We start from the raw sequence: 16752 nt of genomic DNA on the forward strand, positions 1-16752 counted from the left end.
ATCAACAAATATTCCAAAATCTTTTCATTCCAGACCAAATAGAAAAGTTGTTGCAATGTGCATTCATTCACAATATGACTTTAAATTTAAATTTCAAGTAGACCAATACATAATTTTCTTTTGAAGGTGATGTCTAGCAAGTTGAAATTTATCTGGGTGAACTTATATGCATGCTAATAATGTTGTTGTGTACTGATGAATCTGCATTTGTGTATTCAGTTTAGAATACAGGATAAATTCAGTTACTTTGTTTTTTGTTGTGTATTTTTGTTTATATAATTAAGCTTTATGGTAGGATAAGAAAATGAACATATAATAAAAAGGTTACTACATTTGTATGGGAAAATATGAACTCGTTTTGTCGGATGGGTATACTGCACTCCCAAGGTCATCCAGTATATCCATCTGAAAAACTCGTTCATATTTTACCATACAAACGCAGTACCCAATATATATAAATCCTTCTTTTGAATGAATTGTAGCAGTGACATGGGATTTTCACTTAAATGCTTGATGGAATATGTACTTTGTCCCGAATGGAAATGAATGCAGTTCTGACTACCGAAATGTCTGTGCTAATGTGAAGGAGTTTCAGAATAAATCTACTTGACCTTTGGTTCAAGTCAAAGATTTCTGCTTGCATTTTTATATGATATCTATCAAATTTTGTTCGCACACAATTACATGAGTTGTTTCCCATCTACAGTTACCAAAACTTTGCATGACTTGCTTATTGGGTAAACAAGAATCCTATTGATTTCCATTTCAAAACTTAAAATATTAAGATCACTGTGGCCAAAAAAAGATAAATGGTTTCCACCCAATAAATTAGTTCTCCACCATCAACAGTTACCAAATTTTTTTAATAGCTTGCACTTGGCATAAGGAAGTAATGTATTGATTTTTGTGTCAAAAGATGCAATGGCAAAGGTCACTATGATGGAAGAAAATTTTGCTATTGTGTATTCAACCAAATGTTTTGTTCAGGATTGTTTCAAAAAAAATTGTACACGTATTTGTCAGTGGAACAATTTTTTAATGATTTTTTTTTCTGTTCCTTTTTTTTAGGCTATTAAATGTAGTTTAGCAGATATTGAGAACCTGACGGGTGGCAGGTGGCCTGATGAGGTAAGGTTAAAATTTAAACCTTATATTCTCTTTTGACTGTCTAACAGTCTGTAAGAAATAGAAATATAAAGGAATATTGACTGCTTGAATGTTGGCATAAGGTATATTATTGGTGGAGGAAATCAAAGAATTCACAGGGAAACAGCTGACCTTGGAGGAGCATCAATGTCCAATTGCACTTAAGAAGAGGAATCAAACCAGGGACTACAGAATTGCAAGGCTCGGATGCTACTAATATGCTATCCAAGAGTTATGTTTTTGTTTAAATTATGTGTTTATATACCTCTACAGTGCATGTGCACTCCCACACACCCCACATGATATGATATGATAGTAGGAATGGGGCAAGCACTATTAATACTTATGGGGGTGGAAGGTTTGATCCTATATCCTTTTTCTAACCATTTTACACTCAAGCCTATCCACTAAATTAAAGAATCAATATATACATACATACATACATACATACATACATACATACATATATATATATATATATATATATATATATATATATATATATATATATATATATATATACACACATACATATACATACATACATACATACATATATATATATATATATATATATATATATATATATATATATATATATATATATATATATATATATATATATATATATATAATCTTTTTCATTACTTTCCAACATTGAAAGCTTTACAGAATTTAACATCCTGTTAATATCACAGGTATCACAGAATATAATTTGCTTGTACAGTCTGGGAAAGGTATTCTGTACTGTTGGCTGCCCACTCACATTGATATTAAGGCTCATGAAAGGGCAGAAAAAGCAGCCAAAGCTTCCCTGCAGTCAACCGTATCTAAGTGGAAAATTCCATGTACTGGCTTCAAATATGTTATAAATCAGCATTTTTGTCATACTTGGCCAAAAGTGTGGAATGAAAACTCCACTGACAAACTTGAGAACATCAGTCCACTATTGGAGAGTGGCATCTCATATCGAACAAATCGCTGATGAAGTATCTGATCATGTATCATACCTGCATAGCATGAACCTTGAATAAAGTGCATACCCTGCCAGTGGGACACGTTCTTGTTGATGTGGCAAATTTAGCTCAGTGAGAGAGAAATTTTATTTTTTTACTGAATGAAGAAACTATGATAATGTACCACCTGATAAAATATTTGACTTTGTAAGGGCATACAGTTTATATTACAGTTTTTGACCATTTGTTTTAAGGATTTTATGTCATACATTCTTGCATATCATATTTACATGTATTTATTTATCTTCCTAAATTTATGTGCAAGTAGTTTTTACATTTGTTGAACTTTACCTTTAGTTGGCACCGTATAGCCACTATTGTGATGAGGTACCATTGAACATTGCATACATACAACATGCGTACCTACCTACCTACATACCATTCACATTGATGATTTTGGAACAAAACTAACAATGCCCATCACTTCCCTGTATATTTTGCAAACATGAGGTTTATATATATATATATATATATATATATATATATATATATATATATATATATATATATATATATATATATAACTACACATCCTTATGTCTCCTAGCAGACATTTCAAGTGAGTGGGGGATAAAGACAATACCATCTTATTGTTGAATTGCCTTCTCTGTTTTTTTCTCTCAGATAGTTAAGGCTTGAAAATGGAACAAGAATGACTTTCAGAATCATGTTGATCAAGCCCTCTTTTTTTTTTCAGTCAGTATTATCTGTATATGTTTGACAAACTCTATTGATGCATCATATGATTTGCATGTACATAAAATAACCAAATAAATGGCTTAAAACTGTTCGATCAGGTGCAGCCTAGTATTGTATTTAACTATCAACTCGGTAAGTTATGCATTAAAATATATGCACACATGTGTACCACCATGTCGGCCAATTCTGCATGTCGGGTAATTCTGCGCAACGATACGTCATTTCTGTAAACATCAGATCATATGCAATTTTGGGTCAAAATTCCATTTTGTATCAAGAAAGAATGATCATACTTTAATTAATGAAAGTGATATTCATCAAGTTTACAAAAAATATCCTGCATTTCAACTCGAAATGCACATAAAAATGTGATTTCTAAATGTCAGCATGAAGACCCACTTCATGACCTTCTTGAACCTGTAACCCAGAAAATCCAATTTACTATGTATCTTTTAGAATCATGCATTTAAATACATTATATAAAAGATGGAAATATATAACTTCAAAAATTCTTCATCTTAAACCAAGTTTCCAATTCTGCAGGAAGTTGTCCCACACATACAATGTCATCTGCTACCCAACGTATCAGCTTGCCGCTAGAAGGGCATTTTTAAGAAATTCTCCAGTGTATAGTCTGTTTCTAAATTTACATCCTATTCATTGTTGTTTCTCTTCCACATAATTGCTTATTTTTTTATAAAATGTTGAACTTTACAAGATCAGTTTAGTTTGCTTTTTTGGCATTGTTATGTTGAATTTGTAAAACTAGCTATAGACCTGACCTAATTACTCGAATGAAATGTTGACAGAAACAGTCAAAAGTAATGTATTTCAGTTTTATAGCCCAATGGATAAACATTACATCTTTTCAAAGCTGTGCACAGAATAGGCCAACATATTGCGAGTCATGAAAACACAGGGGTGGTATCCTGTGTGTCCAAATTACTATTATTTTGAACAGAATATTCTGGTGACAATTGCTTCTTTTCAAATAGTAAGCATTGCAATATTTTATTTTTGTCAATTGGTCAAATTCAGTAAGTGTTTTGCTTCAAAATTGGAGACGGAAACCTCTAAAATTGAGTTGGTGAATTAGTACACCTCTCTGGTAAGTATTGAAACGTACCTATGTATGCATTCAAGTTATTTTGTTTTTTTCAGGCTTTAAGGGATTGGTCTGATATGGCTATGATGAAAAGATTCTCTTTGAGGGTACTAGGTAAGACAATAAAATTAATTTGCAACCTTCAGACTTGTATGGTAAAGAGCAAACAAGCAGTCTAGGGACCCTAATGATTTGACATGGCCCCATAATCTCTTATAATTTTGGATCCATGACTTAGAACTCAAAATAAAAAGCCCAAATGTAAGTTGGTTGGTTGGTTATGTAGTTTTAATGCCATTTTTCTGTACATGATTGGCTATACCTTGTGACCAGTATATTTTGGTGGAGTAAAAACGGGGAACACTTTGGAAAAAACTAATGACCCACTAGAAGCTACAGGCAAGCTTTCTCACATACTTACATTAGCCAAGCCAAGACTTGAACCCACACAGACAGAGGTGTGATGTAAAGGTGACCGCCTTTGACCACTCAGTCACCTGCGGCCCTTCTAAATGTAAAGTGATGTGGTGTCTCAATCAGTACTTACTTTACATGGTTATTATCCACAGAACCCCAAATCTAATGTGATGTCAGAGTTTGATCAACTTTGAAAAGTCCTTGAATTGAGAGGGATGCCTTGGAAAGTCATTGAATTTTTTTAAAAAGTGTTTTGTTTTTTTGGAAGATGCTTGAATTTCTGAAGAAACTACTTGAATTTCTTTAAAAACCTTGAATTTTATAAGTACTGTGAAAACAATATTGATTAAATGTGGGTTAAAAAAAGAAAACATTTTACCTTGTTTTTTAAGAGGATGCCATAAAATTGAGTTGGTGACTTAGTACACCACTCTGGTAAGTATTGAAACAAGTTGTGTCCCCCTTGCAGTGGTGGCACTGTGATTGGGCTTGTAATGCAGATTGGTGACCAAGCTCACACTTAACTTTCTATGAGTTGTTTATACACTGGCAAATGGATATGTCACCTTCTTCATAGCAGTTTGATGAAAGCTTTAAAGGGAGACAAAAACCTGGCAATTTGTAAGGCTTGCAACAAGATAATGTATATTTCCAGCATGGGAGAAAGTGCCCTCAGGTCTCTTGAAAACTGAGAAATACAAGAGAAATATAAGTTTTTATGATGTCAATTGCATTCATTTTATAGGACTTGGATGAAAAGTGAGGCCTCTGGAACTTGACCATTGTCTTGAGTGAATGATTAACAGTGCCCCCACCACTGTCATCAGTAACTGCTCTGACATAAGGCTTTATTGATAGAACTGTGACTAAACACTGTTCGTATGATTTATTGAAGAAAAAAAACATCAGACAAGCTGTTCCAAACAGCGTTTCCGGACAGTGAAATAAATGAAACAATTTCTTGTGGGAGGAAAAAAGTTCAGTTCATGTGTGACTTAACAAAACATTCCAAAAGGTTGCTGAAGAAGATGATTTTAAAGGACCATCTGTGGTTATGTTTAAAAGTTTGAACAAAGAGTCTCAAGAAAAACATGGATGTACATGTAGGATTCTGGAATAAGACTGTTTTACAAGTACTTGTTACTTGAAATATTTGGACACAACTTGAGTTTGACTTTTATTAGGATCCCACATTGAGATGTGCCATATGGTAAAGACTATTTCATTATATCTGTCAATCAGTTCACACATTTTTACCAGCATGCTTAGGGAATCCTTACACATAATTGGATGTCATTTGGTTGGTGAATAATTTATTTACATGTAAATGTGCCTTTTAAAGTTATTGCTTTTTTAGATCCACTTTTAATGTCTATCAATATTACATTTCCACTACATCAGATTAATTTAAAGAAAATAGTTCAGCAATCATTCAAAATATTTTAATGTGCTATGTATATTTGATTTAATTATATCTGATTTAATTGTTTGTAAGTTTTAAAATCTTTTTATTTTTTAAACATTTCATTATATGTCAAAATAATGTAGTTCTGTTTGCGGAACTCATGCTTTTTCCAGAAAATAGTGTCACCTTGACTGTTCATTTTAGTAAACACCGGGTGTTGACCTAGATCCTGACCTTGATTCAAAATTAATAGCAGTTATGTAAATAAGTTCTATTTTTATTTTAAAATGATTGGTTGTTGTTGAGGTGATGATGGGACTATGTGATTTAAGAGTAAACAATTTTTTTATTTATTTCTTAGAGTAAAATGATTGGTTTTCATCAGGGTCATATTAGGCATGCATGATATAAACATGATCATGTGACCTCTTTTCGATTTCACAACTTGGGGATTTTCAAAACTGCATTTTAGAATACAATATAACCTGTGTTGTAGAGAAATATTCTCAGTTAGTTGGCCTCTTACACTGGAAAATATAAGTTGTGCTTTTTTGGAAATATTTCAAATTACTTGGATTCAAAAGGATTAATTCTTTTTTTCCCTGGAAAGTACGTGTGTAAATATGAAATTCTTGAACAGAGACAGTTCTTATGAAAATTTATTTGGATTTCCAAAACCAGATGATATTTCTTGTTTCTACAAGGAACTGTAGACTTCAACACACTACAGGTTACAGCATACATCATCGTCTTCCATCTTGGATTCTTCATCGGGACTCGAACTTGAAATCATTAGAACATTTTATTATTAGGACTTCTAAAATTTTACTTGTGGATTTTTCTTGGATTATTTTTTTATTTGATTCTTAAAACCACAAGTTCATATAGTTTTTCATTTTTACAGTTTTTTTCCAGGGGAATAAATTATTATATTTTTCAAAGATTTTTGTTTTCTCTTCTTCATGTGTTACTGAATATTCGAACCTGGTGAAATCGGCAAGCTTTTTCTAAAATGTCATCCAAAGTGGAAATCTTTCTTTCAAATCCTACCCAGTAACAATTAGATTTTTTTCAAGAAAGATGAATTGATTCAACTTGCCAGAAGATACGATCTTTCCGAAGTAAAGACTTCCTTAGCGAAACAGGAAATAAGAAATATTTTAGTTCAGTACTTGGTAGAAAAGAATGTTTTGGATAAAAGTGCTTTGGTTTTGATCAGTATGTCTGTATCAGTCTCTGACACAAAAGTAAAGGAATTAAAATACAAGATGGAATTGGAGTTAAGGAAGCTGGAACTGCAGAAAGAAGAAAGAGAGAGAGATGCAAATGCAGTTAAAAAAGAACAAATAAAGTTACAATTTGAGAAAGAGCACAGAAAGAGAGACAGGAAAGAGAGAAAGAAAAACATGCAAATGCAGTTAGATAAGGAAGAAACAGAAAGAAAGACAAATGAAATTACAAAAAGAACAAATGCAAAAAGAAGAAAGAGAGAGAGATGTAAATGCAAAGAGAGAAGGAAGAGAGGGAATATCAATTTAGAATGAAAGAAATGGAACAGGCAAGTGAAAAGCATGTTCATACTTCAAATCCAAATTTAAGTTTTGATCTTACAAAGAATATTAGATTAGTGCCCCCTTTCAGAGAAAAAGAAGTAGACAAATATTTTCCTTATTTTGAAAAAGTTGCTGAAAATTTGAAATGGCCAAGGGAGCATTGAATTCAATTATTACAATGTGTACTCACTGGTAAAGCTAGTGATATTTACCATTCACTATCAATTCAACGAAGTGGTTACTATGATACAGTCAAAGAATGCATCTTAAGGGGTTATGAGTTAGTCCCTGAAGCTTATGGCAAAAATTCAGAAACTATAGAAAAGAGGCTGGATGAACTCGTGTCAAATTTACTAGAGAAAAAAGAGCACTTATTTGATAGATGGTGCTTAGCAAAGAAACTTGTATTACTTGAAGATTTCAAAAACTGTTTCCATAGTGACAGTAAGTCTTATCTTGATGAGCATCAGACTGAAACCTTGGAAAATGCTGCTCATGCTGCTGATGAGTATTCTTTAACTCATAAAGTTTTTTTTGTAAATAAGATTTCTACTCATCAGTCTTCTGGCAGAAAAGTATTTCAGCCTAATATAAGCCATTCTAAAACTCAAACCAGCACAACTTCTAAAAATCAAACTTCAAAGAAGCTTGTTTCAGGATCATTGTCTCTTCCTACATGTACCTATTGCAAGAAAAAACGGACACGTTATTTCTGATTGCTATAAATTGAAAAATAGGCATCAGGATCAAGACAGACCTATTCCAAATGCTCTAAAATCATTTTGTTGACTTGCATCAAGAGATTTCAAGGTACTTTTACAGTCAGTATTGGTAATATGCTTCTCTTTTCCACTTCTAGACAACAGTGATCCACTGCAGGTTGTTCTCCATGATCCAGGGGATGACCCTAGATATAGTGTCAATGGGAAAATGGTGGCAGCTGGCCATGCCATAAGCACGGGAAAATGGTAATCAGAATTTGTTGGTAATATGGACTGACATCGGTTTCCATCAGTAAACATTTTATGATGTCTAGTTCATCCTAAATGAAAATAGTGTTGGTCAAATGTCAGATATGTTGTTGTTACTTTTCATGAACAGAAAGTCATATCAATGTGGGGTTTTCACCAGAAGACTTCTTATGAAATCTAGTTGGTCCTAAATAAGGTGATGCCATTTGGACACAGCAGACATGTTGAAAATCTTGTTGCTACTTCACCAGAATTGCTAGTTATATCAGCATGGGATTTTCACTAGAAGACATATTTGTGATGGTTGGTCCTAAATGGATACAATGTTGATCTGACGTCCAGTATAACCACAGAGTCGGCTGTCTTAAAAATTTTTTTACTGCTACTTCTGATGAGCAGACAATCCTCCTGGATGGATGGTCATATCATCATATTGTTTTAACTAAAAGACTTTTTATGATGTCTACTTCGTTTTAAGTAAAAATGGTGCTGGTCTGACATCCAATATGGCCAACATTGCTGCCATCTTGAAAATCTTATTACCACTACCTTTTTTGAACAGAAAGACATATCAGCATTGGGTTTTAACTAGAAGAATCTTAGTGGCTATTTTTTAAATCTTCTTATCACTACTCCACCTTGATGAAAACTCAAATCAGAATTTGGTTTCCTCCCGAAGACTTCTTATAGTGTATAGTTGTTCCTAGATGAAATTGGTACTATTGTATGGCTACCATGGCAGCCGTCTTGAAGGTCTTGTTATCGCTGCTGTTCATGAATTGGAAGTCATTTCAACTTGTGGTTTTTCACCAGAAGACTAATTATGATATTTATTTGGTCGTAAATGAAAATGATATATCTGACCCCAGTATGAGCTCCATAGCAGGCATCTTGAAAATCCTTTTACTGTTGCTTCTCATGTGAAAAGGGGGCAGGGGGATATCATATCAAGAGGGCAGAATTGTGTTGGTCCTAAATGAAACTGATTCTGACCTGATGACATCCAGTATGGCCACTCTGGTGGCCATCTTGAAAACATTTGTATTGATTTGCCTTCTGAATTTATGGATATATTAACATAGTGCTTTCACCAAAAGACTTCTTAATTTTGTTTATCTGGTCCTAAATGTAAATGGTACCAGTCTTTTATCAAATAGTATGGTGATCTTGAAAATCTTTTCATATTGCTCCTTCTGACTGGATGGTGATATTGGCATTGGGTTTTCACCAAAAGTTTTCTTGTGATGTCTAATTTGTCCTGAAAGAAAATGGTGCCAATTTTGTATTCCATATGGCCGACACCGTCACTACTTTGTAAATCTTAGAGCAGGTTGCAAAACTTAGCAGTTATAAAAATTAAAAAGTCTTATCTTGAATTCCAGGAAATTCTTTTCAGACAGTAGAGTGTTAATTCCTTCAGAAGGCTCTTGCTAGCTCCCCTGATCAGAGATCAGAAGAACTTATGTGACAACCTTTTGTCTCACCTATAGTATATGTTTGTAAAAGTTTATTATGGCTATCTCCTAAACTGTTGGAGAGATTACCACAAAACTTTTTCAGAAGCTTCATCCCAGAGTCTAGTTGGTTCTTAATAAAATTGATGCCGTGATATCCATTTTGAAAATCATGTTAACATTTCTACTCCTAAATAGATAGTCGTATTGACATGGGGTTTTCATTGTGATATCTAATTGGTCCTAAATGAAAGTATTGTATTGACATGTTTTTTTTTACTAAAATAGTTCTTACGATGTCAAGTTATTCCTCAATTGAAATGGTCCAAATATGACAGAACATGCTACCATTGTAGTCATCAAATATGCAACCATTGCTTTTCCTCCTGTGTGGATAGTTATAGGTTTTCATGAAAACAATTTGTGTGTTGATCTTATATCCAATATAGCTGCTATGGTGACTATTTTTGAAAATCTTGTTATTGTTCTCCTTGAGAAATATGCCTAGCTCCCATTTTTTGTATGTGTGATATATCAAGTAATGTATTAAAAATATTGCATTAAAACCAACAAAATCAAACCAGACCTCCAGAATAGATGGTTATATTGACATTGGGTTTTCACTAAAAGACTTTTGTTGCTGGTCTAGGAGCTGAAGTAACTCAGTGGTTAGCATGCCTGACTCGTGACTAAAAGGGTTTGGGTTTGAGTCCAAGTCCTACCACTGGATCAGGCTCAGTTGGCTACCATTGTAGGTCCTTTAAAAAGTCTGTTTCTCCTGTTGCTTTGTTATTAAATATCTTGTGTTTCTGTTCCATAAAATTCAAAAGCAAACCAAACCTAGATGAAAATGATACTGATCAGATCTCCAGTATGGCAACCATGGTAACCATCTTGAAAATCTTGTTATCACTACTCTTCTGGAATAGATTGGTATGTCAACAGGGGGATTTCTTATGATGTTGTCCTCATGTCCAATATGGCCACCACAGTGATTATTTTGAAAATCTAGTTTTGCTCTAGAATATTGGTGATTATTTCAACACTCAGCAATGAAAATGAAGATATCTTTGGTTCCTGGAAATTATTTTACTCCATTAGAACATCGGTCTTATTAAGGGACTCTGGTGTCAGATTTGATAGATATTTACATTTGTATTTATATGGGTTTTTTTAGCTGCAGAAAGCATTTCTTTATTCGATGGCACCCATTATGAAAGACTGTATTACTCTTACTTAGCTCAGCAATGGTTACAAATGTACATTATGATATGGTTTTCTTTTTTGTTTGTTTTGGTGTCTTTCTCCTAAAAGTCTTCTCTTCATTAACAGTTCCTATTAGCAACTATTTGCTCCCTTAATCAGTGAAAATTATATTATTTAGAAGTTGAGGAACTTAACACTTTCATTGTGGTAACCCACTTTTATTTCAAAGGTCTCTTGGTGTCCCAGCTGCAGCAATTCAAAGGAGAACAACTGTGACAAATGAGATGATACAGCCTTATATTGGTGCCCCAAAACAACCTGTTGGGGTAGGTGGTGAACGTTTTTCTTTGCTCAGATATAGTATGGAACAGAAATGTTTATATTTAATATCAGTAATATGTTACATATCGCTATTGCATAGTTTGCTCTTTTCAATATGGAAACTAGCCTTGGCTGCATGAATATAATTCATCCTCCAAAAGTGTGAGCTTGTGAAGATTTCTGGAAGTCACTGGTGTGACTTCATGAGATTTCTGGAAAGTCTCAGAAGTGTAACAAAGATACAGTCTGTCAAGCCATGTCATAGGTCCATATGCTGTAGTCATCTTTTTCAGGACAATTGCTACTTGTAAAGTGGTTCATTTCGATGCTGTGTAGAAAATTATTGCCTTCACTACATTATTAACCTAGCCAAAACTAAATATTCCCTGAGTATTATACCCTCTGTCTAGTATTTTTCTTCCATTGGAAGTTAGAGAGTTACTGACATTATCTGTTACCAGTTTCAGAGCATTGTTGACATTGCTACCCACTGCCACCACCACAACCACAGAGTCATTTAGGGTACCTTTTATTGTTACATTCATTCATTTTGTTCTTTTTTCTGGTCTTCAGATGCATAATTGTCTTGTAATCTTCAACGTGTTTGATGGTAGCCTCTCATTATTTTTAATTAGTATGAACATTGGGATTCCATGTAGTATGATTTATGCTGAGTTTTATGACTTGCAGAATAGGGTCACATACCAGGATTTTATTTTAATTGTTGTACACCTTTATTTCATTTATATATCAATCAAGGATGTTAGTCCTAAATTTGATTGTCATCATTGGGGGCCTGACATTGGCACTTGCCTTTACAGATCACTGACATTTTACTTCTGTCCATGTGGGTTTGAGGCTTGGGCTTGGTCATTGCGGGTATGTAAGGTTGCCACTAGCTTCCCGTGGGTCATTGGCTCTTCCCAGGTTTTCTTGGGTCCTACCTCCACCAAATATACTGATCGTCATGTATCAGTGGCTGAAAAATGGCACTAAACCCAAACATTTTTACTGTTATGATCATATTGCCTTGTGGGTTTTCTGCTGTGTCTATCACATGAACTACTCAATTATGTATTGTGTACATCATTTTGTGCCTGATGTTTTATTTCCTTTAATAAGTGCAACTAAACAAGTAGTGTATTGCTGGCATTCACTTTTAGTTCCATGGAATATGCTTAGATTATGATCATATTAGTGATTATTGTTCTTGTTTTGAGGAATTCTTTTACAGAGCTGTCAATGCAGAATATGTAGGAAATGCAGGCATAGAAAAGCCTGCTAGGACATGCCGTACCTGCCTTGCATGTAGAAATTGCAAATGGACAGGTAACGTCAATATTGTTGCCTTTGTCAGACAAGGTTATGGACCTCTCTGAGAGCAGATGTACCTGTAAGAGGAGGAGCATTCCCCCTCTATATCTGAATTTTGACGATTTTTGGTCTCTGAGTCTCTTCAGAGATATATAAGACAACTGACCATTGTACCAACACAGTTCAAGCCTGTTCAGGTCCAGGACCCCTCCAAAAGTGATGTCCCACCCACATATTGAGGAGCACCCTCTGCAGGCTTACAGCTCAGTGACAACTGAGAATATACCCCCACATTAGAGCCGATTGACAGGATTAACAGGTTTTGATGTCCTAGTGGTTAGAAATTACGCCATGGATGCAGGAGGTTATGGGGTTCAAACCCATGGCCGAGTCATACCAAAGACTTGTAAAAATGGTACTAACAGCAGCTTTGTTAGGCATTCAGCATTAAGAGGTTAGTGTTAGGACTGGTTGGCCTGGTGTCAGGATAATGTGACTGGGTGGGACATCATGCTACATGTCTGCAGCATGATGCCCAGTGCTAGACATCACTTTAAACTGCCATACTGCAGACATTGTAGCGATATGACTGACAGATTGTAAAAGCTATATTAAAAATCCAAATCACAGACACAGACTGACAAGATTGTTCCTGGAAGGGGGAGCTATGTTCCAGATTTAAAGGATCTGCGGAGGGGTCCTCATACAGAGCACAGTTACCTGTGACTGGTCACCAGGCAGTGGTCAATGTTCACTGGGCAATGAGTACCATTCTGTTAGTACCATCATTGGTCAATGGAACACCTTAGTTATTGGGACAAGGATTAGTCAAAACTCAACCACCCCCTCTCACAAGGCTACCATTTAACCCAGTTGGGGACTGGGAGTCCGTGTACATGCACCTGATGAGGGAAGGAGATTGGATTGGTATCCTTCACTTCTCTTTTATCCTGCTTAACCTCAGAAGGATGTGGAAACATCAACTTCAGGGGACAAGGAGACACACATGTTCTTTCATGAAGAATATTTTAGCACACACTTTGTCCTGCAGAGAAAAAGTAGTCTTCATGAATGAGTAGCAGACTCCCTGTTATATCTTGTAGAGGGAGAGACTCTGCAATAAGACTAAATATCAAGCTCCCCTTTTACATTTCCCAACTCCACACTGAGTGGGCAGTGGATGCTTTCATCCTGAAGTTTGCTGATCTCTTTACTTAAACTTTCCATTCTTCATGACGATTCAGCAAGTTTTTCAAAAAAGCTGGGACCTCCAATGCTTAGCTTTTATTGACATCTCTCTGTGGCCCCAACAATTGTGGTTCAACAATATTCTCAACTAGCTGCTTGACCAACCCAAGATAGTTTCATTGGAGGACCTTCTGTCCTTCACAATAACCCACAGATTCTCTTTCATTGGAGGACCTTCTGTTGCAGCACAAGGGTTCACTCCTTGACAATAACCCACAGATTCTCTTTCATGCTTGACTAATCTCAAATGACTTATCCACCAGGACATGTTTTCGAGCAAAGTTGCCTAGTGGATTGTTTAGGCCAAGAGATGCTCCACATTCAAGGTCTTTGACACCTTGTGGAGAATTGGTGCAGTAGGAAACATGGTAATCATACCTGTCTGTATATTAGTACAGTTGCTGTTTTTTTCTGTTCCTTTTTGACGAGTGGTACTGCTCAGTTTCTGCTGTTCAGGGCTCACATGCTGCCTGATAAAACATACTTGTATTTTCAAAATGGCTGCCCAGATGGAATGTGTTATGTCTTGCCATCTTTAACGAAAACTTCCATTGAACCTTTGGTGAGGTTTCTTTTGAGAACCTTACCCTCAAAACTGTTTTCTTGCTTTCTTCAGCATCAGCAAGATTAAGTAGCAAACTTCATTCATGACGATTAATACCCATGAGGTTCAAGCCATTGCTTCCTCATGGGTCTGTCTAACTCATGCATCATTGGAGGATGTGCTGAAAGCCATGTTCTGGCAGTTTCATACTACCTTCTCAATCTTCCCGCTCAATCTTTTCCGCTAAACTATATATGGCTTATGCTTTTCTGCTACATTAAACAATAAAATAAAAATAAAGGAATACAAAAAGTTGTTTTTGTCATTTTTATTATCTTATTAATTCCATTCATATAAATTTGAGAATATTCTTAAAAAGGTGACTGCTGATTAAGAATAGCATAAGATCACTTTTCTTATTTGCTATTTATAGCAATTATATATGACCCCTTTCTAAGAAAGCAGACTGGTTTCTTCAAAATTGAACTTTGCCTAACAGATTCATTTTATTGATATGATAGTGAGTTAATGAACCAGTCTATATTTTTAAAGAAAATGATGCCATATGTTAAGTGAAATGCTTTACGGTGTGAGTTGCAGATATTATAAGATGGAAAACAGAGCAGATGATCTTTTCAAACTTCAAAACATGTCAGATCAGAAAAAGGGACAAATCAACACCACTTTACAAACCTTAAAAGAAGAATGAGAGTAATGTAATCATGATCATTACAGGATTCCAATTCATGATCATTCAGCCAAAGTTACAAATATAGTCTAGTTGAAGTGAGAGCTGAATATAAATAATTTTTCAATATATTTTGTGTTTGTATTCTGGTCCTAATCCATGTAGATCTCACACTTTGTGACGAGAATTTTTACCAGTTACCGAACCAGGTTAGTAATAAAAATTTATCTTTTCCTACATGCTGTAATTCTGGCATGTTTTATATAGATTACACCTTTTGCACCTAAATTAAATTTTTTTGCCATTTTAATAGTAATAATTATGCTTGTACCTCTCCGAGGGTTGGCATGTATGCAGTGCGAAGGCATAGTTTCACTTGGATCCAGATTGGTGGCTTAAGAATGCCTCAAGCATATTCCATCTTATAGTAATGAACACTTTTATACAATAAGGGTGAGGATTTCCTTGGGGTTTTTTGGCAAACATTTTAAGGCCACTTAATTGGAAAATTCAGGTACACAGTAGTGACAGGTAACATGATATTATTATTAAAATATACTTGAGAATGGGGAAGGGATAAAAGTAATTTCAGTTATGTAATTAATACTTGCCTGTTGCCAGTTTCATCCTCCTATCCCACTCTGATGTCCCACAAGTAGTATACATTCTTTGATGAAAGATGTTGGGCCTGTGACATGGGGGAAAAGACTTGGTCTGTGTTTTACTTGTCTGATTTCAGAAATTTCTGAAGTCACCCTATGTGAAGATAAATTCTATCAATGCAGACAAAGGTAATTTTTGTCATGGAAAGAATAATGTATGCAGTAGTGACAGGTAGGTATTACATCATTATAGATTTACACATATCATAATTTCTGCAGAAAGCATTCTGCTGACCAAGATTTCTTGACCAACTTCTCTTGAGTGTGGTTGTTAGGTAAATGTCAGATGAATGATTTCAGGCCCACTTGGGCCATGTGTTTTTAATAAAAGAAACATCTTTGATTACATGTTGCTACATTCGCCTACCAAATAGACTACACTTGAACAGTTTGATTTTGTGTCTGTTGCAAAACATGATATTGAATGTAAAAGTATTAGATCTCAATCAGTATTTTGCCAAAGCTCTACAATTTGCAGTTAAAATAAGGGAGTTAAGTGGAATACTTTTCAGAATCCATTTAAGACATCTGTAGGTTTTCTTGTTATGCTGCAAAGCAAAAATCTGGAACCTGCTGGTATACATATAGTCGAATCTAACTGCAAACATAAAAACCAAGATTTGCCAGCACATAATGCACTGGCTGATCATAGTCTGAGTGTTTATTCTTGTAATTATTTTGTGATGGCAGATCTAGGTCTGTACAGTTTGCAGTTGGATCTGTAGGGTAGTTTCCAAATGTGAGACCCGAGTATTTTGGTCACCAATGATATAGTATGCATATGTTTAGGGCAGACATTTTTACATAAAAAATAAAGTTATCACAAATAATATTTTTAGCATGCCTGTCCCTAACATTATGTGAGTAAATTGTATGGCGCTGTATCCATTGTCTGTAGTCATTCCAGCTTTGTGTCAAAAATTACTTGTGTTACGTATATTTAATTTGTATTGTGTGGTTGACCTTGGTCAGTAATTGAGTTTAGAATCTACCTAATTAATTC

At 34.8% G+C, this 16752-nt stretch overlaps 1 protein-coding gene across 1 annotated transcript in view; it reads left to right on the forward strand.

The window, feature by feature from the left end:
- The window catches only part of LOC149786253 (RING finger protein 17-like), a 200178-nt gene that overhangs the window by 116928 nt on the left and 66498 nt on the right, over positions 1–16752 (forward strand). The window contains exons 24-27 of the mRNA XM_089976633.1: positions 1069–1128; positions 4023–4080; positions 8201–8309; positions 11202–11298. Coding sequence (XP_089832759.1) covers positions 1069–1128; positions 4023–4080; positions 8201–8309; positions 11202–11298 — 324 coding nt within the window. The remainder of the gene's footprint in view (positions 1–1068; positions 1129–4022; positions 4081–8200; positions 8310–11201; positions 11299–16752) is intronic.

This window comes from Sinohyriopsis cumingii, chromosome 12 (genome assembly GCF_028554795.1).
Source record: "Sinohyriopsis cumingii isolate HCF-2022 chromosome 12, ASM2855479v2, whole genome shotgun sequence".
NCBI lineage: Eukaryota > Metazoa > Mollusca > Bivalvia > Unionida > Unionidae > Sinohyriopsis > Sinohyriopsis cumingii.